Below are 27,991 nucleotides of genomic sequence, written 5' to 3'. Positions count from 1 at the left end.
AGTTGGCATTTCTGTGTGGAGTTTGCATGTTCTCCCCGTGTTGGCGTGGGTTTCTCCCTCAGTCCAAAAACATGCGCTACAGGTGAATTGGATAAATTGGCCGTAGTGTATGAGTGTGTGTTTGTGAATGCAAGAGTGTATGGGTGTTTTCCCAGTACTGGGTTGTGGCTGGAAGGGCAACCTCTGCGTTAAACAAATGCTGGAATAGTTGGCGGTTCATTCTGCTGTGGCGACCCCTGATAAATAAGGGACTTGAATGAATGAGTGTGTTAATGTATTTTTTATGTTGTTCTTTCAGTCTCCATCATGCAGCATCAGTCTCCTGAAGTGGCCCGTCTGTATCAGACTGAGTTCATCCGAAGCGCGCGGGCCATCGGTGTGATGTGGGCCGTCTGCACGCTCTGCTTCGCTGTGATCGAAGTGGTCATTCTCATTCAGCCTTCCTGGGTCGGCACACGAGAGCTGCACTATAGAGGAGGAGGACCTGCTCCACCGACTGGGACTCTTGGGCTCTTCGAGGTCTGCCTGGAGACTGATTGGCCCGTTCCAGAATGCCGCGGGTCTCTGCGCACCCTGACGCCTCTACCAGCCTTCCAGTCTCCAGCCGTGCTGGTGTGCATGTCTCTGACCATGGTGTGGGCCAGCGTGGGCTGCCTGTGTCTCTTCAGATTTTGCAACGCCGCCACGGTCTACAAGATCTGTGCCTGGCTGCAGCTCACAGCAGGTGAAACCACATTACATACAGTAAAGAAATACAGTAAAAATACTGTAATATTGTGAAATGTTAATATATTTAAAGAAGTTTTGTGGAATGATGTTACATCTTCCTTCAGGTTATTAAAAACGTTGGTAACACTTTAGAATAATGCTCCATTAGTTAATGTATTTACTAACATGAATAAACTCGTAAAGCATTTATTAATTATAGTTCAACATTTACTAATGCATTATTAAAAAACAAAGTTGTGCTTGTTAACATTAATGTATCGTTAGTTAACGCAAACCAACCTGAACTGACGTGATTAAACCTAAATAACATTAATTAACATAGCATTAAATGTATTACTACTTGTTCGTTTATGTGAACATACATTAACTACATATGAGCATAGATGCATATATACATAATGTACAATCTTTATTAGTTACACCAACTGCTCGTTAATGCAAATTTCTAATCAGCCAATCACATGGCAGCAACTCAATGCATTTAGGCATGTAGACATGATCAAGACGATCTGCTGCAGTTCAAACCGAGCAGAAGAAAGAGGATTTAAGCGAACACGGCATGGTTGTTGGTGCCAGACGGGTTGGTCTGAGTATTTCAGAAACTGCTGATCTACTGGGATTTTCACGCACAACCATCCCTAGGGTTTACAGAGAATGGTCCTAAAAAGAGGAAATATACAGTGAGCGGCAGTTCTGTGGGTGCAAATGCCTTGTTGATGGGGAAGGTGCTCGCTGCAGAGCCATTTGAGGAGAGCTGAGCTCCAGCGAGGGGGAGCATGAGCTGTCGCTCCTCCTCCTGTAAGCTGTTTTAATGCGTACACCAACCCCACCCCTAACCCTACCCCCAGTGACATCACTCGTAGAAGAAGTGCAAAAAAGGTGGAGCTCAAGCTTAAGCGCGACATTCTGATGGTAGGGTCAGAATTTGGCATCAAAAACATGAAAGCATGGATCCATCCTGCCTTGTATCAATGGTTCAGGCTGGTGGTGGTGGTGTAATGGTGTGGGGGATATTTTCTGGGCACACTTTAGGCTCATTAGTACCAATTGAGCATTGAGTCAACGCCACAGCCAACCGGAGTATTGTTGCTGACCATGTCCATCCCTTTATGACCACAGTGTACCCATTTTCTGACGGCTACTTCCAGCAGGATAACACGCCATGTCATAAAGTGCAAATCATCTCAGGCTGGTTTCTTGAACATGACAATGAGTTCACTGCACTCAAACGGCCTCCACAGTCACCAGCTCTCAATCCAATAGAGCACCTTTGGGATGTGGTGAAACAGGAGATTCGCATCATGGATGTGCAGCTGACAAATCGGCAGCAACTGTGTGCCGCTATCATGTCAATATGGACCAAAAATCTCTGAGGAATATTTCCAGTGCCTTGTTGAATCTATGCCACAAAGGATTAAGGCAGTTCTGAAGGCAAAAGCGGGTACAACCCAGGACTAGTAAGGTGTACCTAATAAAGTGACCGGTGAGTGTATTTTAACATGTTAATATAAACATAAAATGCACTAACATTAACTAATGGACCATTATTTGGAAGTGTTACCAAACATTTATTAAAAAATTAAACCGCATACTTATTCTGACCTGTACTTATTTAAGTTTATAAAAGAAAAAAACACCACACTAAAAGATATTGCAGGTTATTAGTTAAAAAAATCCTGATGACAATTGTGTAAAACTATACATAGTCTAAAGATTTGTTATGACAGTTAATGAGTGTTTTGGAGCTGCAGAGTCTTTTATTATGTCATGTAATCATTATTGGTGTAAATATATCTGACATAATATAAACAGTAGTTACACTGAAAGACATTTTAGTAGGTGTCGTCTTTATAAATAAAAAATAAATAAATAATGTACAAAAAGCTGAACTTAAAGCTTTATTACACTTTCATTACTTTGTTTAATGCTTAAAAACTCCCTTTTTCCTTTTGCATTAATAAAAGTCTCTCATAACCCTTTTTCTGACCCATAGTTGACCCATAGTGCATTTGCTGTTATATCTTTAAGATGTCTGTTGGATGTAAATGAGCACAGTTATGATTGGTGAACCACTTTGCATGTTAAATAAGGCTCAGGGTCAAAGGCAGAGAATCTACTGTCACATCTTATGTAGTTTGCTCTCCTACTTTAGATATAGCCTCTACATGATTTTTGCCTCCCTGCACATTGAACAATGTCATTCTTGACCTGAAAACTACTCTTTATACTGTACAGTATGTAAAGCAGTAGATGGTCTGTGTTTGTGTGTCCAGGTTTCTGCCTGGCTCTGGCGTGTGTGTTGTTTCCAGACTCGTGGTCGTGTGCTGAAATGCGGGCTCTGTGCGGGGAGCGGGTCAGTAGTTTCTCCCCAGGAAACTGCTCTGTGCACTGGGCCTTTATTCTGGCTATACTGGGTGTTCTGGACGCTGGGATTCTGGCCACACTGGCCTTTGTGTTGGGGAATCGCCAAGATGCCCTACTGCCAGACAATGCCAAGGACGGGGACGGTAAAAATTTTACCAAGTGATGTTTAACTTTTGGAAAAAGTCTTAAAGTTTGACTGGATTAGAAGTTTGTACTTTTATATATATATATTTTAAAGTAAATGTTTTTGGCCCCCTTAAGATTTTTTTTCTTCTGTTTTTCTGAAGAATTTGTACTTGAAGTTGAAGTATTTGCAAAATAACTAGTAAAATATTCTGTACTATTATCGTGATAAAGACTAAAGAAATGAGTTATTGGAAATGAGTTTGTTGCTAAATGACTACATGTAATTATTAAAACTAAAAAAAATATTGTGAGAAAAAATATCCTTCCTTCCCTTCTTCCTTCCTTTAATTTCCATTCTATCTCTTCCTTTCTTATCTTTCTTCCTTCTTTTCTTCCTTTCTTTCTCTCCTTCCATCTTTCCTTCCTCTCCATTCCATCATTTACTTTCCTTTATCTTTCTTTCTTTCTTCCTTCCTTTCTTCCTCCTTTTCTTTTCCATTCCGCCCTTTCCTTTCATTATTTCTTTCTTGCTTCCTGTCTTATTTCCTTGCTTCCTTTCTTTTTTCCTTCTCTTTCCATTTCTTCCTCCTTTCTTTTCCATTCCATTCTTTCCTTCCATCCTTTCTTTCTTCCTTAATTTCTTAATTTCCTTCCTTCCTTTCTTCCTTCCTTGTCTTTCCATTACTTCTATCCTTCCCTTCCTTCCTTCCTTCCTTCCTTCCTTCCTTCCTTCCTTCCTTCCTTCCTTCTCTTTCCATTCCTTCCTTCTTACCTTTCTTTTGCATTCCATTAATTCCTTCCTTTCTTCCTTCATTTCTTTCCTTCCTTTTCTTTTCTTTCCATTTCTTTCTTCCTGCCTTCCTTTTCCATCCCAGTCTTTCTTCCTTCCTTTCTTCCTTTCATTGTTTTCTTGCTTCCTTCCTTTCTTCTTTTTATTCTTTCTTTATTCTCTTTCTTTTCCATTTCATTCTTTTCTTGATTTAGTTTCTTCCATCAATTATTTTCCAACTTTCCTTCCTCCCTTCCTCCCTTCCTTCCTTCCTTCCTTCCTTCTTTCCTTCCTCCCTTCCTTCCTTCCTTCCTTCCTTCCATCCTTCCTTCTTTCCTTCCTTCCTCCCTTCCTTCCTTCCTTCCTTCCTTCCTTCTTTCCTTCCTCTCTTCCTTCCTTCCTTCCTTCCTTCCTTCTTTCCTTCCTCCCTTCCTCCCTTCCTTCCTTCCTTCCTTCCTTCTTTCCTTCCTCCCTTCCTCCCTTCCTTCCTTCCTTTCTTCCTTCCTTCCATCCTTCCTTCCTTCCTTCTCTTTACATTCCTCCTTTTTCTTTTCCATTTTATCCTTTCCCAAATTTCCTTTCTTTCCCTCCTTCCTTTCTCCCTTTTTATTCCATTCCATTCTTTCCTTTCTTCCTTTCTTTTCATTTTCTTTCTTTATTTTCTTCCTTTCTTTCTTACTTTTTTTACTTTTCTTTCTATTTCTTCCTTCCTTTCCATTCCATCCTTTCCTTTCCTTTTCTTTTTTATTCCATCCTTTTCTTCCGTTTCTTTCGTTTCTTCCTTCCTTCCTTCTTTCTTTCCTTTCTTTTGTTTTTTTTTTTCTGGCTGAAGCAGTCTTTGTCATTTCAGTCCTAAGAAAATGAGCGTTTGTTATATGATAAAAATGTGTTGAGAAAAACTGTTAAACGGTGCTTAAGGAATATTTGAAAAAAAATAATAAAGTTGTATATATTTTTTATTTTGAGAAATAAAACTATTAACATTTTTGAAATTAATATTTTCTAAAGCAAGCTTTACTATATTGTATTTGTGCATATACATTTAATTAGTCAATACTGAAAATATTAAATAAATTATTATAAAAAATATTTATAAAGAATATTTAATATGTTCATATTTTATTATTATTTTACTCATCATCCCTTCGTTTTCATCATGTCGTTTTCTCCTCTCTTCTCAGTGACTGGCTTGTTACTGGCAGCATAAAACAGGAAGTGCAGGTAAGACTGTGATGGAGGTTTTTTTAAGTCTTCCTGTTGTGATTTATAATTTTTTCATGTTTTTAAAATGACTCAAATAGAAAAAAACAAAAACCTGACCTAATTCATGAGCTGTGTCTCAATCACCTGAACAGACTCTTCTCTCTTTCTCTCTAGCATAACGTCATCGTCCTGTGCATCTGCTTACATAACCTGTCAGCATAGAAACAGTCACCTGGCAACCGTCTCTGAGTGCAGTGTTCATCACAGTGATCTTGTGAAGGTGGCTGTAAATAGAGAAGAGGACAGACTCGTGTTCTGCAGACTCTGTGAGCTCTTCTGATGCCCAAACACATCACATGCTCTGCTATATTTAGAGCATTCGCTGTGACGTTTCATTCTGTGTTCTAGACCGTTCCTGTGCATGATTTTAAGCTGAAGTCTGAAATTAGGCTTGGAGCCAGTATTATAATACTGTACACTGGGTCAGTTTTGTCTTTTTAGTCTTTTTCAAAGTCGGCATGAAATAAAATTGGCCTAATTATTTTCTAAATGTGTGCCTGTGGTATTACTGTGAAGGATTAGTCCAATAATACAGTAGGAATATTATTATGGTTTTACACAATCCATTTTCTTCCATTAAGCAATGGTTCATCAGTTGCCATTTATTTTCAGGTTTATCAACCAAATTGAGTCAATGCAGAGTCCATAATATGGGGAAAATGATCAATATATTTTACACAAGTTAATTATACAGTCTCTTGCATGAATATAATTATTGTTTAATCCTTTACCTGAAGTATTTGTGACCATTCATGCATACCTAGGGACTTAATGACCCAAACATGAACTGTTTCTAAGTATTTGTCAAAACATTTTCTTTATATCTGTTGATTAGGGATGGACATGTATTCAATATGCTATATTGACAATACTGTATACTGGAATAAACATATTTCAGTAATGGTGATATGATTATTTTAGATGATCCAATATTTCAATGGTAGATGTATATCCGTCTGTCCATCCATCTGTTCATCCCTCCACCTCAGAGCAATGTTCTAAATGACTGTCTGTCTTTCTGTCATTTTCCTTCCTTCCTTTCCATCTTTTCCTTCCTTCCTTCCTTCCTTCCTTCCTTCCTTCCTTCCTTCTTTCCTTCTTTCCTTCCTTCCGTCCTTCCTTCCTTCCTTCTTTTCTTCTTTTTCTTCCTTTCTTTTTGCCTTCCTTTCTTTCCTTCCTTTCTTTCCTTTCCTCTCCTTTCCTTCCTTCCTCCCTTCTTTATTTCCTTCCTTCATTTCTTCCTTTTCAGTCTTTTCCTTCTTTCCTTTCCATCCTTTCATTCCTTCCTTCCTTCCTTCCTTCCTTCCTTCCTTCCTTCCTTCTGTTCTTTCTTCATTCCATCCTTTCCTTCCTTTGCTTGCTTCCTTCATTTCTTCCTTCATTTTCTTTTCTTCCTTTACTTCCTTCCTTTTTCCTTCCTTCCTTTCCTTCTTACCTTCATTGTCCTTCCTTCCTTCCTTCTGTTCTTCTTACCTTTCATTTTCATCCTTTCCTTCCTTATTTTCCTTATTGCCTTCCCTCATTTCTTTCCTTTTTCCCTTCCTTCCTTTTCCATTGCATTCCTTTCTTTCTTCCATCTTTCCTTCCTTCCTTCCTTCCTTCCTTCCTTCCTTCCTTCCTTCCTTCCTTCCTTACTTTCTGACCCAGTATTTGTTATTTCAATTTTTTTATTACAATTTCAAATGTTATTAGCCTGTTAAATTTAAAGGTAAAGCCATTCACATGGTCTGAGAGTTTTTCTTTTGTTTGTTTGATGGTTTATATTTATTTTTATTCTTTATTTTCTTCCTTCCTTCCTTCCATCCTTTACTCTTTAGTTTGTTTCCCTTCTTTCTTTCCTTCCTCTTTTCCTTCCCTCCGTTTCCATTTCATTCATTTTGTCCCTTGCTTTTCTTCCTACCTTCATTGTCCTTCCTTCATTTCCTTCTTCTTTCCTTCCTTCATTCCTTCCTTTCCTTTTTATCCTTTCCTTCCTTTATTTCCTCATTGCATTCTTTCCTTTCTCTTTGTTTAATCCTTCCTTCCTTCCTTTCCTTTTCATTCTTTCCTTCCTTTCTTTCCTCATTGCATTCTTTCCTTTCTCTTTGTTCAATCCTTCCTTCCCTCCTTACTTGCTTTAGCAGTATTTGTTATTTCAGTCTGAGGTTTGAGGTTATTTAAATATCCAGAACAGAAATATATCATCAAATTAGCATATTATGATTAAACTTTAACCAAATCATTCAGCCCTAATGTTCAGTCAAAATTAAGCTGAATGTATCACGAGGGATTAATTGCATAAATCTTTAACTGAAATTAATATTTTTTGACATCTGTCATATAAGTAAAACAACTTTTTTCATGTCGACTTTAAAACAGCATGCCGTTGTGTGATATTCAAACACCGTCAACCGTCATTAATATTCAATGTAACCACTGCGTGTCTTAGCCGTGACTCTTGTACTTGTTATTCACCTTACAGTGACCAGATATAATGCAATTTTGTCAGTTGAGTGCGTTCAATGTTGAATGTGATGTAGTTTCTAACACACTTCCACTGTAAAAGCAATTCAGAGTTCTGAATGTTGGTGTTCACATACACTTTATTAGCACTTAACAGTGATTCCTGTTGTTTGACAAAACTCGTAGTGCAGAGAAATGTATTTTTGTACAAGATTTTATGACTGCACGAATATCGAAAAGCATTTATATATACTGTATATTCAGAGCCACGATTTCCTTCACAAATTCATAAAAGTCAGATCACAAACCCAGAAGGTGACAACTCGGGACGGTGATGAGAGAACATTAGATAGAGAGTTACAAAGCCCAAGATCAAGGAGGACAAACATTTCTTCAAGCTTTAATAAGATGCATACTGTATGACACTATAAGATTTAGAGAACGAGGACAGGGCAAGCACTTGTTTTAAACCTGTATCGGGCATCTTCTGCAATAAATACATTTCAGGAAGTGGCGTTTGTCAATCGTTTGTTTCAAACAAAGGTATTTCGTAGCATGTAGGAGATTTATTCACTACAACTTTGCTTCTTAAAGGGATAGTTCACACAAAGATTTAAAATCTGTCATCGTTTACTCACATTTGACTTGTTGTAGTTTCTTCCTTCTGTCGAACACACAAAGAAGATATTTTGAAGAATGTTGGAAACCTGTAACCATTGATTTGCATTGTTTTCTTACTATGGAAGTCAATGGTTACAGTTCCCTCAGAATACCTTCTTTAGTGTTCGACAGAATAAAGAAGTGCTTAACATTTTGGAAACACTTGAGGGCGAGTAAACAGTGAGTAAATATTACTTTTTGAGTGAACTATCCCTTTAAGTGATGTTGACTGATTTCTGATTGTTATAGCAATGTAAGGCTAGCTTTTTTGCCATATTGATGCAAAGGTGGACTTTTCTCCTTAAACTAAATTTCTAAATTAACTAAATTTCTAAATAAATGAAGAGTTCAGATGCAAAAACTTCTAAATGCTGTCTGAAATGTTCCTCTAAAATCCGTATTTTTATCAGGCTCCTGTGTGTATGTTCAGTGATATCACTTCTATGGCAAAGAATAAGTCCTTTACTTGGTCTTTATAGTAAAATATAAACAAAAGAGGCTGAGAAAAAGTTGCATTTTTGATGGCAATTTCAGACGGCACTCTACAGGGTTTTAGCATCTGAACTCTTTAAATATCACTGCAACCGAAAATGACCATTTCCCACTTGAATAGTTAAAGAAATGTAATTTATTTCTGTCATGTAAAGCTGAGTTTTCAGCTGCATATTACTCTTGTCTACAGTGATCCTTCAGAAATCATACTAATATGCTGATTCACTGCACAAGAAACATTTCTTATTATTATCATCAATGCTGGAAACAGTTGTGCTGCTTCATATATTTGTGAGACTTCTTTTTTTTCTGGGATCTTCGATGAATGTAAAAGAAGAGCATTTAATTGAAAGCCAAAACTTTTGTAACATTAGAAATATTGAATTTTAACAAAGTAAATGCAACATTGCTGGATAAATCATGTTATATTTAGTTTTGATATAGAGTTAACGCTACACATAGACTTTGCTTATAATAACAAACAGGCAATAAATGTCTCCAAACCCACGATCGGCTGTAGTAAAGCTCTCATACTGAGAGTTTTCTGAAAGCAGATCTAGCAAACCAATGCTCTGCTCATCTCACAGCGATTCTGGGGAGCAGATTGTTCAATAGAAACTCACTTGAGTGACATAAATTGCCTAAATGGACTCTTGGCGGATGTGAAATTGCAGTTTGGTTTTTATGGGTAAAAGCCTGATCTTGTTACCAGCAGAACTGGCCAAATTGATCTCGTCTTTTTAGTGCAGTATCATTTGAAACCGACTCGATCTGTCAGGGTTAGCCTGACCTTGATTCTGACAAAAACAGAGACTTGTGAAAGCCAGTAACTGATCACTTCCATGTCGGTAAGGCCTGTACAATGTGGCAAAACAGGAGAAAAACAACAAGCATATTCCGTAAGCTGTTATCTGTGTGGGATTTATTGTAATATAACATCGAAACAGTAACATCATATCAGAATAGCTTGGCAAGCAGGTCTGCACTGCAGCAAATGATTTCATGTCTTGTTTTTCATTGCAAATATCGAAATATTTTTAAATTGAGATGCAGATGCTTGAATGTGCTCAAGATATTAGGTCTTGTTTTCTAATTAAATGTATCAAAATTAAGCAAAATAAATTGTACAATTTCTGCAATTAGGCTTAGGAAAACCTTAATTTGCTTTTTTAAGTGACAGTGCACCCAAAAATGAAACTTTCCTGTTAATTTTTGTCAATGTACTTAAACTAGTCATGATGTAAGTGCCTTTTTAATCCAAAAATGACAATTTTTTCACTATTTATTCACACTTAAATGTTTTTGAACTTTAATGAATATACTTAAGAGTGTTGGAAAACACAACAGCAACTTACATCCATAGTAGAAACTAAAAATTACTATTGAAGACAATGGCTGATATTTTCAATGTTCTTCAGTATATCTTTTTAAGTAAATACATCTCGATTTAAGAATGTTTAGCCAATTTAAATAAATAAAAAACAAGACAACTACTAAATGAGCTGAAAAATCATTTAGTGCAGCGTGAGATTCGTTTTCTGCGGATGACGATGAATGCTGGCGTATCTGTAGGCGAGTGAAATGTTGCGTTCCCCATCAGAAACTCTTGCTCACTTCTGTCTGTGTGGTTTCTGCTCTCTGCATGGTTTTTAGGCTGGGAGGTACTGCAGGATGTGCTGTGCGATCAGGGCCGGGTCGTAGCTCAGGGCTCTGCGCTTGCGGCTGTGTTTTTTGGGGGGCGGCAGGTCAGTGTCAATGCGCTTCATTCTCTGCAGGCCGATGTGTGGCGTTCCGTTGCTTTGACCTGCGACTGCATCTTCATCTACATCATCATCATCATCCAGCCTCTTCACCCTCAGCAGTGATGCCTCTGCCTGGGGTCCGGGGGCGGAGTCTAGAGAGCGACGGGAGCGTTTGAGGGCGGGTTTTATGGGTCTCTCTATGCTGGACACTGCACTCAGGTCTCGTTTGGCTCTCGGGTTTGAAGAGCTTCCCTGGTTGCCACCTGATGCCAGGCTGGAGAGGATCTTCTCCACAAGGTATCTTTAAAATGATAGAATGTACAATAAGATAGAAGAAAAATTGCTGCATGTTTTGCTTTAACTTGAAATTTAAATTCAGCATACATTGTTTAACATAATTGATTGAGTGTTTTTGAGATAAAATTGATATGCTGATGTTAATTGTTTAGTTTCATTTATAAACTTTAATTATTCAGTTTTCAGTTTCATTTTTTCAGCCATTTTGTGTTACTGTTTTGGTTTTTATTTATTAAAATTTTAGGTTTTGCAATGCTTTTTTTTACTCATTTGAGTTCTTTGTCTAGACAATTTTTTACATTTTTATTCATTTGAAGTCAATCGGATATTTTAATATTTAATATTTCAGCATAATAGAATTGTTTTTATTTATTATTTAATTAAATTCATAATTTAAGAGTTTATTTTGTAATTTTAATACTTATATCTAGGGAAACACTTTAAATTTATTTGGTTATACGTTTTTATCAATTTATAATCAATATTTATATTCAATTCAATTTATCTTTATTTCTATAGCACTTTTATTATGTAGATTGTGTTTAAGCAGCTTAACAGAAGACTGCATCAGTCCAGTTTTCATAGTTGAAGTTCAGTTTAATTCAGTTCAGTGTCATTTATATATCATCTTATAATTATACAGTGTAGAATATGTAATCGATTAAAAATGTCTTTATTTTTATTTTTAATTTAAATGTGTAAATTATTTGATGTGCTTTTGCCATTTTTTATATTATTTATAATAAATTCTATAATAAATGTTCATAAGTTGTCATTTTGTTAAGATTTTGATTAAAAGGTTATATTAGTGTGCATTACTACACTGTAAAAAAAATCCTGGTTGCCTTAAATTAAGCTGAATCTAATTAACCCTATGAGTCCATTACCTTACAGGGCTGCTAAGCATAACTAAGTACATCCCATTTTGAAAATTTCTTAGTGAAAAGGCAATTTATTCTGGTGCATTTAAACAAAACTGATTTATTAAACAGATAGATTTAATAAAATAATATTTTAGTCATCAAACATATTTAAAAATTGAATGATGATACAGTTCAATTCAAGCAAAATAATGCAAAATAAGTTACAACCTACAAAAGTTTCAACTAAAATTTTCCTTTTTTTTTTTGCTTCTCTTGATTTTTCTTCTTTTTAAATTTATCTTTAATATTTGTCTATAACATATTAATTTGGCTGTCCTATTTTAGGAGCGTTATCGTAAGTTATTTTGTTAGATAAGCTCCAGATTTGGCTTCAGTGCTGACTAATCTAACGGAAATACACAAATATAACATTGTATAGCTTCCTATTTTAAATATGAATTTAAAAGCTAGATTTGTGAGGGGTGTACCTATATATATATATATATATATATATATATATATATATATATATATATATATATATATATATATGTTGAGCACTGTATATTATGTTTAACTGACCTAAAACAACTTATTAAATTAAGTAAGAACATGATTAACCTAGTTTAATAAGTTAATAAACTAAAACTAAAAACATGTTGTCATGACTAATTGATCAAAGTTTTTTTACAGTGTATTTTTAAAAGTTTTTTTTAAATATTAAGAGTTAAGTTTAATTCATTGCAGATTTAGGTTTTAGTTTCTCATTCAGCTAAATAACAAAGCCACATTTTAAATTTTCATTTAGTATGTTATTAATGTAAAATGTTTATTTTATTGAATATTTACTTCATTTATGAAAACTTTTTAATTGTTTTAGAAGTCAAGGCAACAAATCTAATTATTAATTTGATATCAAAATCATATCAAATAACTTCCATATCAAACATGTGATAATTTTTGTACTTTATTACATCTTGATTTTAATTAACAAGACGTTTTTATGTATAAACTGTAAAAAATATCTGTAAATTGACAGTTTTCCATGGGACTGCGTGAACGCTGAATGACCTGCAAATATTATTGTAAAACAGCACAAACGAATATATTTCTGCAGCACAAACAGAGCACAGACGAATGAGACTATTTTGCGGACGTTTTGTGTTGGGTGGGGGGTTAAATTCACTGACATTTTTGAATTGCATTATAGGATTTTGATCTTTCCTCCAAAAGCTTTTGATGTTGAAACGTTGGAATTGTTACTTTTATTGACATTTTGTATTATATTGACAACAGTTTGAAGTGATGTATCGTCTGGGTTGGTGTTGTATGTTACAGTACAAAAACCCGGTAATGATGTATAGCCAGTACATTTTCTGTAATTTTACAGACTTATTTCTCTCTATATTGTTTATTATACATCACATTATTTCAAACTTCTAAAATGTCAACAGATGTTACTTTGTTAGTTTAGTTGAATTTTCAACATCAAAAGTCGACAGAGCAGAGATAAAACTCACAACATAGAATGCAATTCACAATGATGGATTCAGATTTCTGCCTTCTCATCATGGATCAACGTTTATCCTTTTTGCGTGTCCTGTTTCTCATTATCTTTATTAAATATGATTGATTATTTAAATGAGTATTTAACTTTGAATTGATTAAACTAATGAATAGGTTAATACTGCTTAATGTAAGAATGTTCAGTGTCCTTGCTCCTCTCTTTGCCTGTCTATTTTAATTTTGTTTTCAGGAGACACACAAACCAGGTCAGGTAGATCTCTCTCCCTCTGTCCCTCTGAACGGAGTACCCATGCAGAGGAGAAGAAAAACGCCTGTTCTAGTTGTCCTGATATTGTCTACAGTGATTTAGCTGTTTGATTTGTTTTGATTGTAATTCTTATTAAAGTAATTCCTTTTGCACTGTGTGTAGTGAGTGTATTGTAGCAGACTGTTGATGGAAACGGTCTTGAACCAGTTTGATAACACTGCTGAACGTACAAGAAACATAATTGAGTTTCCACCAGATATGGTCTCTTCCATCTATTGTGTGCCTGGTTTAGCGTTTCACAGGTCTGGAGTCAGCTCTAAACAGTCTAGTGCAGGGGTCACCAATCCTGGTCCTGGAGGGCTGGTGACCCTGCAGGGTTTAGCTCCAACTTGCCTCAACACACCTGCCTGGGTGTTTCAAGTATACCTAGTAAGACCTTGATTAGCTGGTTCAGGTGTGTTTGATTAGGGTTGGAGCTAAAATCTGCAGGACACCGGCCCTCCAGGAACAAGTTTGATGACCCCTGGTCTAGTGGATGTCTGACGTTTATGCTTAAGATATTTTTCAGAGTTGTATGCACGAACCCCACGTGGAAATGTACCTAGTCTATCTGTGTTTTGACCAATCAGGTTAGAACACCTGTATGTATGACGCAGTTAATGACGTTATGTGAGTGTATAATTGTTATGGATTGGTGATTGTAAGCAGAGCGGCTTAGAAACTCATTGCGAGTGTTGAGGCTGGCTTTTGCTGAGGAAACTGCAAACTATCTTCAGTAAACTTCCTCTATTTATTTAAATCTCTGACTCCGGCTCTTTACACTTGTAACTCACAAAATACGGAACCTGTTAATTCACAGATATTTTTACAGTGTACTTTCATGTAAGTTCTAACAACCCCTGGCTCATATACAGTTCAAGTCAGAATTATTAGCCCCCCTGAGTCATTAGACCGCTTATTTATTTTCCCCCTAATTTCTGTTTAACCGAGAGAAGATTTTAGGCTAACTAGGATAACTAGGCTAATTAGTTATATAACAGTGGTTTGTACTGTAGACTATCGCAAAAAATATAGCTTTAAGGGGCTCATAATTTCATCCCTAAAATGGTGTTTAAAAAATTAAAAAACGCTTTTATTCTAGCCAAAATAAAACAAGTGAGCCTTTTTCCAGAAGAAAAAATATTATCAGACACACTGTGAAAATTTCCTTGCTCTGTTAAACATCATTTGGAAAATATTTAACAAAGAAGGTTTCTTATTGGTTTATTATTCTGTCCATCATCATTATGACGCTCTCCGGTTCCACCAATCCCAGGACGAGCCGCAAGGATTTAAAGCCCTGTCAGACCAGTGTGTGGTGTGCGCCCTGCCTCGGCGTACCCTTTGTGCTCCACGCAATTTGTTTGTGCAAATGCTTCGTCTATTTTGTGATTTATCTCAGTTACTGTGATAATTCGAGTTTGCTTGTTGAACTTCGTTGGCTTTAAGTAACATAGTATGAGGATGGTTGTGTGATTCTAAACTAAGCTTTGACGGACTTATTCGGTTTGTTTTTTTTTAGTTTAGATTGATGTTTTGTTAGATTAATTTGAGTGTTTTGCCACCTGTGTATTTTTGAGTTTTGTAGTTTAATTAGTTTAGTTCGGGTGTCGTACACACTGAAGATCTCTGTTTTTATTTGTTTCTTTTTGATGCCTAGTTTAGACATTAGATTTAAGGATTGTTTTGTTTTGTTAATTTCTTTGATTTGGCTTACACTCGTTGTTTTTGTTTAAAGATAATAATTATAAATGTTTATTTCTTTTTCCCCCTCCCATTTATTACGTTTCAATTCAATTAATGAGTAAAAAGCTTTAAATAAGAGTAACTGAACCTTGCCTCATTATTGATCTGTCGCACACATTACACCTGTCTCACTTAAATGTTACAGCATCCCACTTTAACATCATAAAACACGTAACAGGGGCTAATAATTCTGACTTCAACTGTATACGCTAGTTTGTATGTGTTACCTGAGCATCTCCTGGTCTTTGTCCTGCTCTCTCTCTGGAATCCTGTTAGCTGCGGGTGCGAGTCCGGCCTGCACAAGTCTCTCCTGCTTGTAGCGGTTGAGCAGAGCCTGAGTGAGCTGAGGATCTAGAAGACCCTGCCATGAAGCCTGTGGTTTGGCCATGCTCACAGCCTGCTCAGTCTCATCATAATCAGGAGGATATGGACCCTGAAAATCCCCCCCTTCTTCCTCCTGGTCCCCTGCTCTGCCCTGTCCGGTGCCCTGTGCCTCGTTGAGGAGTCGCAGCATTGAAGCCAAATATGCAGCCTCCTGTTCCCGCCTCTGATCACTTTCCACCAGCCGCTGGAGGGCCTGTCCCAAACCCTGAGCTCTTAGGACTTCTGATGGGTAGTAGTCATTGCTGCGGCTCTTGAAGTCAGCGGAGGGGTAGGAGATCATCTGGGCCTCATAGGGCACTGAATCGCGAAGTTCTCTGCGGAGACGAACTGGAACGTCATAACTGCGAACGCCTCCACGCATGGCGGAAAGAGGCTGAGGGATACAGAGAAACCACACAGATGAATGGTGTGAGTCATTTCAGCTTTGTAGACACATCTTATTAAGGTTAAGGTTAGGGCTGCGTGATATTGGGGAAAAAAACGGACATTACGATGTTTCATTTTTCTACAAAATATATATTTATTTATACAACAGTTCTGTCTGGTTGTTGAATCTGATTGGCTGATAGTTGTGCAATATTCTGGCAGTAACAGCACTCGCCCAGCCTTTTCACCCTTCACCCTTGTGTATTACTCCATCCACATGCAGCGACAAGCAGAGGACACTCTACAGTTTGACAAATTTTGCTGCTGTTGGACAACATAATGTACTTTTGAGTTTTTTTAGTCGAGAATGTAGTTGTTTAGATTGCAACTATGCAGCTTATTTATAAGAATAGTGCCTATTTTAAAACATTTATAATTCTGAGAGACAGCACTTCGGCAGCCATTAGCCTGTCATTAAGCAGAACAAAAATAGTTGACCATGTCTATCCACAAGATGGCGATAGAGACCGCATAAATGGGCCTTACAGGAGAGGGAAAACCCAGCATAATTTTCAACTACAGCTGATCAAATCAATATAAAACTGGTAACTTTCCAACTCGATCTCTCTTTTGTATGTTGTACTGTATTTATACTATAGTAATTGTAGTGTGTTGAGTGTGAGATGGACCTCATCTTAAAGTATTAAAACCGGAGATAGCCATCTATTTCTAATGAGTCTCCTGTTTCGTTACTGCAGACTAGTTCAGGAAACCGAAAGAAAGAAGAAATGCCCAAATGTGTTTAGCCTTTTTCCTTATTGCAAACACAACAGTAATCTGGTAGCGTTTGTGCTGCTTTGGCTTTTTCCGGGTTAAGTATTGTGATCTCCTGATTGCAACAGAGAAATACTGGGAAATCTCTGTATAATGATGGCATTGAGCCTTACAATCTTAAAGTGTGAGCATAAATCACCTGTTTTGTCATAACTTTAGACATTACACTAGAGAATCATTCAAATACTAGCTCTAAAGTGATGTTCGTAAAGTAACAGCAATGGTTCTTGCTGTTCTGATGTTAGCTGCAGCTGCAGATGAAAATAGATGTTTAATTTTCTTTTTTCCATACACGATTATGCCGTCAAACTGTGGAATAAATGCAGTATCATATTTGTAGCAATGCGATGTGGCTGTATATTGTCGTACAACTCCCACCAGTGCCGATATACAGCCACATTGCACTGCTACTCAAATCTGTGATATTGCTCAAATCAAATCAAATCACTTTTATTGTAACATCATCAGCAGCACGTGTGCTATGATGAGTGAAAAGCTTAGGTTATGGCTCCAGACAGTGCAAAATACAAATAGTGCAAATACAACGATAGTGCAAAATACAATAACATACTCCCAAAAAAAACAGGACAATGTAAAATTGACAGTAATATGTACAATGAACAGGTGTTCACATAGTTGTAATGTTTTAAGTATGGATTGGTTATAGTTGTAGTCAGATTTATTATCCCCCCTGAATTATTAGACCCCCTGTTTATTTTTTCCCCTCAATTTCTGTTTAACGTAGAGCAGATTTTTTCAACACATTTCTAAACATAATAGTTTTAATGATTCATTTCTAATAAGTGATTTATTTTATCTTTGCCATGATGTCCTTAAAATGGTTTTAAAAAAAATAAAAACTGCTTTTATTCTATCCGAAATAAAACAAATAAGACTTTCTCCAGAAGAAAAAATATTATCAGACATACTGTGAAAATTTCCTTGCTCTGATAAACATCATTTAGGAAATATTTTAAAAGAAAAAAAAAGTAAAATTGGGGTGGTGGTTGTGGTGGTGGTGGGGGGGGGGGGGGGGGGGGGGGGGGGCTATTATTTTAATCCACAAATTGTGATATTATTATGATTTCAGTAGATGACTTAAAAAGCTCAATTTGGAACGAATTCATTGGGATTGGAATGATACTCAGATAATGTGTGTAAAGCAAAATAGGCTAGCGTTTTACAGTTTTCTGGAAAATCTAATTGTATTCAGGATCAGACATGAGTTAATCAAATGTAAATAAAGAACACTGCACAGTCTTCATTGTATAAAAATAACTACAATCAATCATTAATAAAACTACAAAAGTTACACATTTTTATAAACAAATGGTTTAAATACACTTGAAATCTCATATGCAATTACAATTACTCCACAATGTGGTTCTTGGTGATCTATTATCTCACTCCAATATTCTAATGGATGAACAAACTGAACTGATATTTAGCAATAAATTCCAATAGTGCTATAATTGTTGTCACTTTCACAAATGTGTTAATATCATAAGTTAAAAAAGTACACAAGCTTGTTTAAAAGAATGTAACGTGTCATTATCAGTGTTATATTTAAAAATAAAAAAAATCTTCATACAAATCTAAATACGTGACGACGTCACTGATATGCAAATTAGTTCGTGATGACATCTGGCAACATTTAGCTACTTTTCATTGGAAATAGTTGCCAACACTGATCGCAGACGCTGAGTTGATTTAGAGATTGGGACAACAAGTGAAAACAAACCTTAAAACGAACGAAAATAAAAGGCATGGATTAGTTTACAACGACCGAGGGGCAATGAAGTCAGCGCATTGGTAAGCAAATGGTAACTTATGTAGAATGGGGCTCTCCATACATGTATGAATGTTTATGATGTTTATGCGCTGCTAGATGTGTTTCGTTGATTAAATGACGTGTCTGTACCCGTAAACTTGTAAATTACGTTGATTTAAGAGTTATTAAAGATTATGTTATCGACTTTTTACTGAATTGTACTAAAGTACATGTATAAATGACAGTGTTTACCTGCTATTAAAAAATATAATGTTTTATGAGAAGCTGTAATGTAGCCGTGACAGGATGAATTTTGGCGTGGCGCCCCGTCATGAATAAATAAATGTAGAGGAAACCATGAATGATTCCCAAGAGTAAAAACGAAGAATATATAAAGAATATATAGAACTTTTTCATATTATATGCAAAATTCTTTATCCACAAACAAAAATTTCTTAAATCCTCTCCCTCATTTGCCCATTTTTTAATTGAAATTAATTCCTTACTTAAAGCTTTACGTCTATCTCACAACAAAGAATTCTGCAAATTAATAGAAAGTTATGAAAATATCATGCTTCCAGTATCTTATTAATTAATGCTTTCTGTATTTCTTTATTTAACTTAATTTTGTACTTCCCCTTTCTTCATTTTGTTCTTTTTTCTATTACTTTTTTCTTTTTTACTTATTGTTCTTATCACTTTGTAATTGTATATTCTTGTATTCTAATCTTCTACAGATTACTCCCTGATTCATATTGTACAATTCTTCTTAATAAAAGTTTATTAATAAAAAGAAAAAACACAAATGATTATGATGCTGCACTATTTGATCAGCTGACAGGTAATGTGATTGTGTTTTAAGCTTGCAGTAACTTTATGTTTGTAAAATGACATGGAATGAACCGTATAAAGGCTGTTATCGATTTAAAGACATTTTGATAACGTTAATTTCAGCTTAACATTTTACAGTCTTACTGTAGGAAACAGAACTTCAGGTGAGTAAACCTTCATAAAACATAGGCAAAATGTAACTTTACCGCGGTTAAAAACGTAGCCTAGTTCCTGAACAATGGAGCAAACAAAACAAACTGACAAGCCAACAATAAAATGCTCTTCTTATCAACCCCCCAACCAACCGCCTCCCCCGCCCCCAACAACTAAGTTAGAGATTTGGAATATAAATAAAGTAATGAAATAAGCTTTTCTGCTAACATTAAGTAAGCTAATTTTATAAACCGACAATGCACATTTCTCTTGTTTTCTAACATAAGTAACGTTATATAAAATAAGTCAGTAATTTGACGCTGTTCTAGTAGTTTTAGGATATTTAATGAAAAAATCTTCTTCATATTCTGCCTTTAATGTACACTCACCGGCCAGTTTTTTAGGTACACCTTACTGGGTTGGACCACATCATTACACCACCACCACCAGCAGCCTGATACAACCGTTGATACAAGGCAGAATGAATTCATGCTTTCATGTTGTTGATGCCAAATTCTGATCCGACCATCCGAATGTCGCAGCAGAAATTAAGACTCATCAAACCAGGCAACATTTATCCAATCTTCTATTTTCTAATTTTGGTGAGCCTGTGTGAATTGTAGCCTCAGTTTCCTGTTCTTAGCTGACAGAAGTGGCACCCGGTGTGGTCTTCTGCTGCTGTAGCCCTTAAGAATTGACGTGTTGTGCGTTCAGAGATGCTCTTCTGCATACCTTGGTTGTAACGAGTGCTTATTTGAGTTACAGTTGCCTTTCTATTAGCTCAAGCAAGTCTGGCCATTCTCCTCTGACTTCTGGCATCAACAAGGCATTTGCGCACACAGAACTGCCGCTCACTGGATATTCACTTTTTATTTATTTATTTATTTATTTATTTATTTTTATTTTTTTAAGGATCATTCTCTGTAAACCCTAGAGATGGTTGTGCGTGAAAATCCCAGTAGATCAGCAGTTTCTGAAATACCAACAAACATGCCATGTTCATAGTCACTTAAATCCCCTTTCTTCCCCATTCTGATGCTGGCTTTGAACTGCAGCAGATCGTCTTGACCATGTCTACATGCCTAAATGCATTGAGTTCCTGCCATGTGATTGGCTGATTAGAAGTTTGCATTAACAAGCGGTTGTACAGGTGTACCTAATAAAGTGGCCACTAAGTGTATTTCCAATTAGCAGAATAACAAAGTATCTATGACACATTTGAATAAATAAAACATTTATGCTATACTTTGAAGTGCATCTTCATCTGAAAGCACAGACACGCACACCGCCCACCCCAGGATGACACTTTACAGACTAATCATTCATGCATTCGCCACATTTCATTCAGAGGAAGCATTAGTAAGCACGTTTTTTTTTCTCCTCTGTATTCACACCTCCTCTCCACCCACAGTCGGTCAGACACTTAATTATACACACACTCTATTGAGCTGCAAAGAAAGATGCTTTTCTAGACATGAAATTACTGTAGTGTGCAAAGCAAGCACAATCTGACAGTATGAGTAACCCGCTCCTCCCCTGGGTATATTAGTTCTGTCACGCACTGATGATTTATCTTCACCATTACTGCTGGGAGGACTGCTTTTACTGATTTATTGTCTAGAACCTTAAATGTGTTTCTGTAATTCATGTTAGCCACCACAAAGAGCTTCAAGATTGAGTTTATAAATGAAGTGCTGAGTCATGGCATTTGTCTTTGCTTTCTGTGTGCAGCAGATTTATTTTTAATTGCAAAGTGAGCGCTGATAATAAGCAGCAGTGTTTAAAAATTACCCTTTGTGCAAGTTTGGTGCTATTATAAATCATATTCTGTTTCAGAATGATGAATAGTTGTTGAGTCGGTTCTTCAGTTTACGCTTTGGGTCTTTTGTTTTTTTGCCAGGCTGTCATGATTTGATGAATAATGTATGAGGCAGATAGTGACGTATGAAAATAAATGAACAGGATTCCTCCGAGCGCTGTATGGGTGGATTTGGTGACTCACTCTGGCGCATTGTGACGTTTGTGTTGCTCCAGAATTACATGGTATGTGTGTGTGTGTGTGTGTGTGGGTGATGCTGAGATCTTGCTGTTCATAAAACAAGTTCAAGTGGTGCCGAACTCATGGTTCTGTACCATCTGTTCTACACTGCATTACTGCACCAGTTGAAGGATTTCTAGCATAAGCTACTGCTGCAGATTCCAAGCAAAATGTATGGCGTATAAGTTTGTGCTGTGTGACCAAAATGTTTGTATATTTCTCTATTATATGAATGGGATTGTTCTTAAGATATTGGTATGATGCAAAAAGACTTCATGAATCTTGCTTTTGCATTAAAAAATCCATAGCAAGTGTAAATTTGACCGTAAAACATTTGAGTCCACAGTTTGTGTAACCTTAAGCTGATATTGGTGGCATTAACATGAACTAAAACTATTACATAAATTATTATAAATTTTTATAATCAGTTATTTGAATTTGGGATGCACATATCATTTCAGCATCGATATCACAGTGTGTGCATTCACAATAGTCACATTGCAAGATCTGCATTGTTGAGTTGGGATTATAGTTGATCATCAATAAAGACTAAACAGTGTAATTTTACATCACATTTGATTTTTCAGCTACTGTACCTAAATATCTGTCTACTGCTTGACTCTTCAGAAATCTGTAAAGCACTGCTTATTTCATTTTTATCTCTTTTATTCATCCTTGCAATTTGTTTGTTTCACTGCTACAAAATTTTCCCAATCAGTCTAAATTAATCGCCTTGCCTTGATTGCACTTGCCTTGCCTTAATTGCACTATTATGTTTTTCTCTTCTTCTTCATTCTTTTATATCACATTTGACCTGTTTTTATGTTTTTACTCATTTTTATTATTTGTTATTATTTTTATTTTATTTTCTTCTTTTATTCTTGTTTATGTAAAGCACTTTGAATTGCCACTGTGTATAAAATGTGCTATATAAATAAACTTGCCTTGCAAGTCAGGTGAATCATTACTTCCCTAATCGCAATCTTTATCGCAGAAAAATAAAATATTACAAAGTCAGATTTTTCCAGTATTGTGAAACCTTAATTTACATATTAAATTCTTTATTTTTATTAATTAGAAATATAAATAATACAGCTAAAATATAAATTTGTAATGCATGTTTTCTTTTTTCTTATTTAAAAATTGAATCTCAAAATAAAAAATTAAATTATAAAAAAGACAACATATCAATATAAAAAGTTCTAAAACACACAAAAATTACAAAATATAATATTAAAATAAAAACATTAAAATGTATATCACAAAAAAAAAACACAGTGTACGATTATTATTTTCTTCCCCAATATCATGCAGCCATAATTTGAATAATAATCCATTAATTTTTATTAATTGGAAATATAAATAAAATGGCTAAAAATATTAATTTGAAATGTATGTTTTCTTTTTTTCTGTTTATTTAAATCTCAAAATAAAAAATATAATTATAAAAATACAACATATACATAAATAAAAAAGTTAAAATATAACAAAATTAAACTAAAATTTTAATACAAAAACTTATATTAAAATGAAAACATTACTTTAAACTGTAATACTTTTATGTGATAATTATTACTATTCATTTATTTGTTCTTATTCTTTATGGCTTAGTCACTTTATTAATCCGGTGTTGCCATAGCGGAATGAACCGCCAACTTATCCAGTACATGTTTTATGCAGCGGATGCCCATCCAGCTACAACCCATCTCTGGGAAACATACACACTGAATCACCATGGACAATTTAGCCTACCCAATTCACCTATAGCGCATGTCTTTGGATCATGGTGGAAACCGGAGCACCCGGAGGAAACCCACACCAACACGGAGAGAACATGAAAATTCCACACAGAAATGCCATCTGACTCAGCCGTGGCTCGAACCAGCGACCCTCTAGCTTTGAGGCAACAGCACTACCTACTGCGCCACCGCATTGCCATAATTAATACTAAAATAACATTATTAAAATTATTTTAAGTAATAATAATTTATTAAAATTATTTTAAGTGATAAAATGTTAGGATTATCAGCGATCTAGTGGCTGCAGATTGCCATATATTGCCAATATATATACTACATATTTGCCATTACATGATGGACTACATATTCCATCATGCATTTTGTACTGTACACATCGGTTCCTGTTTCACTTTGATTACATGAGCACACACACAGCCGGAGGATTGTTATGGACTGATTACATGGACTTTAAATACAGCGCACACACACACACATCTGGGCTGAGTCTGTTAAACTGTATTGTGAACTTTTACGATGCGTTTTTCTTGCCTTGCCGGGTTTGACCCTCACTTTGTTTTCTTTATTTTACTGTTATTCCTGCTGCTTCTTGCCTTTTGACCATCCGCCTGATTAATGACCACGACTCTGGATTGCCTATACATCTGCCCTGTGTTAACCGTTGCTTGCCTGACCATTCTGTTAAATAAGCCTGCATTTGGATCTGCACTCCTTTATCAGCGTCCAGTCACATTACATAAAAACTGTTACAGTATGTTACACTTTTAGTCATATTAAATCTTTTCTGGAATAAAACATAATATACATGAAGACGATGCAGCACACTTTAGGTTACCTGATAAACAATTTGACAGTATAGATAGCTGGAAAGATGGATGGATGTAAGTGAGAAAACTGAGTGTGCTCTCTGAAAGCTGTTGCCATGGCAGCTTTCCTCCTCCGCTTGGAGTGAAAGAGCGGCTGTTTGCTCTGCTAATGAGATTGTGCTTCCTCCGCTATTGATTTTATCCTCTGTTGTCCTTCAGATATGGCCCATAATTCCCAAAATCACTATGGCGTTTACATGCAGCTAAACACGGCTCAGATTCAGAGACAGAGTTGCTGTCCGTGGTCCTGAAAATGTGAGTGCGCATGGACAGTAGTGATTGCAAACAAACTCAGTAAATTACTTTAATACACATCTATCCAAAAGCTGAACTATCAGCTTAACTTTTTAATGATAAATGCATTTTAGTACATTTGGATCAATGAAATAAAATGTTTAATACATTTCTCAAAGAAAGAAATTTTGGTGTAAAAACCTTTTTATAATCAGAAATTGCTCGAAACTATTACTAGGAAACTTTTTATGCCAAATTGTAAAACTGTATAAAAACTACTAATATTTTCTTGTTTCTTTGTTTTATTTATACATTTTTAAAATTTATTGTTTTTACATTTGGTCTAAGAATTGCTAGTAAACTATTAAGCTTTCAATATTTTATCTTTATGAGCTATTTTGATTTAAAAAGCTTTTTTTTCCTAGTACAAGAGATCAGTTGTAAATCCTGGCAACTCGGCCTGTCACAATAATCAATATATCGACTTACCATGCAATACTTGGAGATGACCTCAGTCATTTTTGCAATTGCAATATATATATATATATATATATATATATATATATATATATATATATATATATATATATATATATATATATATATATATATATATATATATATATACACAGATTCACAAATAACATTAAAGCCATTTAACAATGACATTTACATCCTCCCTTCCCAGTGTCAAAGTTGATAACTGAACATTTACCTCGTAGGACGTTTATCTTTTTAACATCTAAGTGTAGACTTTAAATAAGCTTAAGAATGAGAAGTATTTTACAGTGTTTATGGCTGTTTGCATTAATATGCTGTTATATAATCATTACATAATCAGTGGAAATAAATTGACAATAATATTGCTTATCGCAACAATTTCTGTGACAAAATATCACACAACAAAAATTCCCTAATATCGAGGCAGTGGCGCAGTAGGTAGTGCTGTAGCCTCACAGCAAGAAGGTCGCTGGGTAGCTGGTTCGAACCTCGGCTCAGTTGGCGTTTCTGTGTTGAGTTTGCATGTTCTCCCTGCTTTCGAGTGGGTTTCCCTCCGGGTGCTCCGGTTTCCCCCACAGTCCGAAGACATGCGGTACAGGTGAATTTGGTAGGCTAAATTGTGAAGTGTGTGTGTGTGTGAATGTGTGTGTGAATGTTTCCCAGAGATGGGTTGCGGCTGGAAGGGCATCCGCTGCGTAAAAACTTGCTGGATAAGTTGGCGGTTCATTCCGCTGTGGCGACCCCGGATTAATAAAGGGACTAAGCCGACAAGAAAATGAATGAATGAAAAATTCCCTATCCTGACAGGCCTACAGGCAACTGCATATCAACAAACTATAAAACATTTCCAAAAACATCTCATAGGCTTGGATTATTCATATTGGTGCCACATTGACAAAAATACAATGGATTTACTTAAAGGGTCAAGAAACACCAAAACACATTGTTTTGAGCTGTTGACAGTCGTATATGTGTCACACACTGCTATAAACACTATTAGGACACCTATATTTCACTAAAAAGTGAAAATTGGTACAGTCTAAGAAAGCTAGCATGCATATTAATGAAGTTGCAGCGCATACATAATGTAGCGCGCTGATTGGTTTGAACAAAGCTTTACTCATGAATGAATGAATCCAACACACTCAGAGATGTAATACGGGACACCCTTTTACAGACGTCCAGTCTGCACGCTGGAATACACGCTCATGAGAGCTCATGGCCGTGACGCAGCTTCAAAAATTTGTTTCAAACCGAAAGTACGAATTTGCTCAAAATAACGCAAAAACAACCAATTTTCACATTTTAGTGAAATTTATATGTCCTAATAGTGTTTATAGGAGTGTGTGACATATATACGACTGTCAACAGCTCAAAAAAATGTGTTTTGGTGTTTCGTGACCCTTTAATATTTTTAAAGTAAGTGTTTGCTAACAATTTATATGGGTTTATATTTATATTGCAAACTTTTAAACAAACAAAGTTGAACATTACTAAATGCTATTTGTTTAAAATCACCCCTTCAAAATTGTTGAAAAAAAATTAATTCTTGTTTTTACGGTTTAAATAAAATTAATTCTTTTTTGACCTGTGCATTTTGCAGATAACGACAACATTTGGCGTTGAATTTAAATCTGTAGATCTATGTTTACTCTATAATAACACATAGAACAGTCCTGCTCTAATCAGCCAAGAAAGAAGCACTCACGACGTCACATCGGCTGTTATAAGGAGTCTGTTTTAGGGCTGCACAATATGTCATTTCAGCATCGATATCACAATGTGAGCATTCGCAGTAGTTACAACGCAGGATCTACAATGTTGAGTCTGGATTATAATAGATCATTTTGCAAGTATTTTTAACGCCTGTGACTATTTGAGGATTTTAAAAGCATCCAGGTCTAAGAAATTGCACTGTTTAACTTTTATAATGATTAATTTTGTTGATAATGTTTATACATCGAAGACTACGCAGTATTATTTTACATCTGATTATTCAGTTACTGTATACCTGAAAAAGTGTTAAGACTCTATGGAAAACAATAAAGCTGTTTATTTTATTTGTATCTTTTTTTTCTTTATTGAATTCATCTAAAATTGTAGATTATTGATTACATTTCTTGCAGATGCACTGTCTTACAGAATCATCCAAATATAAAATTATAAATTATTTCCAAATAGAGATGTTCAACTCATCTGGTGAGATTGATTCATATTGCAATGTATATCACAGAATAATCAAGATGTTTGATTTTTAGCCCTAGTCTGTTTACCATCCTTTAATAACGTGGAGCTGTGATTGAAAGATGCACGTCATGTTCAATTTGATCTTTTCATGTGAGCTTTTAGCTGAGCATCCATTTATGCGCTTTGAGTTTCTGAGAAATTTCCAGAATTTAATCAGGAGGATCCACAGTAAAGCCCTGTTGATGTGTGCGCTGGTTTTGCCAGGCGATGATGATTTGTACGCCCTATTTCACGCCATCTGGCTCGAGTGATCTCATTGCTCTCAGTGAAATATTACTTGTGTAGAAATTAACACGCAGCCAAGCAAAAAGCAGCCAAATAGGACGTTGCGTGCTTTCACATCTTTAAAATACAGTATATGTGGAAGGATACATACAGAAATTTTAAATTAAATGTGGAAACCCTTTAAATCCAATCAACATTTAATAATATCAGTTGCACACGTCTAACTGCATAGAGAGACAATGAGGAAAACATGCAGCCATCAGAGTGAGTCATTCTCAGCATACACGCATGATGAAGGCCTGGTGTGCTGTTTGGTTTACCTTTGCCTCTGGTGTGTGGATCTGGAACAGCGTCAGGGAAAGGAAAAACAGAAGAGAGCTGCTCAGAAGGCCCGACATCCTGGAGGAGAGAATGAAGCTGCCCCTGCAGTGAAGAGAAACGCTGCCACCAAACACCAGCGCAGAGATGCACAGATACA

The 27,991-nt window shown here is 35.8% G+C and overlaps 2 protein-coding genes across 3 annotated transcripts in view; one reads left to right on the top strand and one right to left on the bottom strand.

Annotated features, from left to right (window-relative positions):
- The window catches only part of lhfpl4b (LHFPL tetraspan subfamily member 4b), a 13,007-nt gene extending 4,804 nt beyond the window's left edge, over positions 1–8,203 (top strand). For both annotated transcript variants that reach the window (XM_688835.9, XM_009303750.4), the window contains exons 3-6: positions 299–724; positions 3,003–3,236; positions 5,170–5,209; positions 5,366–8,203. In XM_688835.9, the coding sequence (XP_693927.5) occupies positions 307–724; positions 3,003–3,236; positions 5,170–5,195 (678 nt within the window). In that variant the 5' untranslated portion in view covers positions 299–306 and the 3' untranslated portion in view covers positions 5,196–5,209; positions 5,366–8,203. The remainder of the gene's footprint in view (positions 1–298; positions 725–3,002; positions 3,237–5,169; positions 5,210–5,365) is intronic.
- Positions 7,816–27,991, bottom strand: pcsk1nl (proprotein convertase subtilisin/kexin type 1 inhibitor, like). Its single transcript, NM_001166129.1, has 3 exons — positions 27,834–27,991; positions 15,534–16,063; positions 7,816–10,888 (listed from the first exon to the last, which is right to left on the bottom strand). Exons 1-3 carry the CDS (start codon positions 27,909–27,911, stop codon positions 10,495–10,497), a joined length of 1,002 nt encoding a protein of 333 aa, NP_001159601.1. The 5' UTR covers positions 27,912–27,991; the 3' UTR covers positions 7,816–10,494.

This window comes from Danio rerio, chromosome 8, assembly GCF_049306965.1.
Source record: "Danio rerio strain Tuebingen ecotype United States chromosome 8, GRCz12tu, whole genome shotgun sequence".
In the NCBI taxonomy this organism is placed as follows: Eukaryota; Metazoa; Chordata; class Actinopteri; order Cypriniformes; family Danionidae; genus Danio; species Danio rerio.
Note: the sequence above shows the minus strand (reverse complement) of the source record. Positions and strands in the feature narration are given on the sequence as shown.

What these genes read in the sequence shown, in the direction of transcription:
- pcsk1nl (NM_001166129.1), bottom strand. Translation starts at nt 27,911, where the DNA reads ATGTCGGGCCTTCTGAGCAGCTCTCTTCTGTTTTTCCTTTCCCTGACG. An exon ending in TCCACACACCAGAGGCAAAG is followed by an intron (nt 16,064 to 27,833) that starts GTAAACCAAACA and finishes TGTATCCCTCAG; the next exon opens with CCTCTTTCCGCCATGCGTGG. An exon ending in AAAGACCAGGAGATGCTCAG is followed by an intron (nt 10,889 to 15,533) that starts GTAACACATACA and finishes ATCATTTTAAAG; the next exon opens with ATACCTTGTGGAGAAGATCC.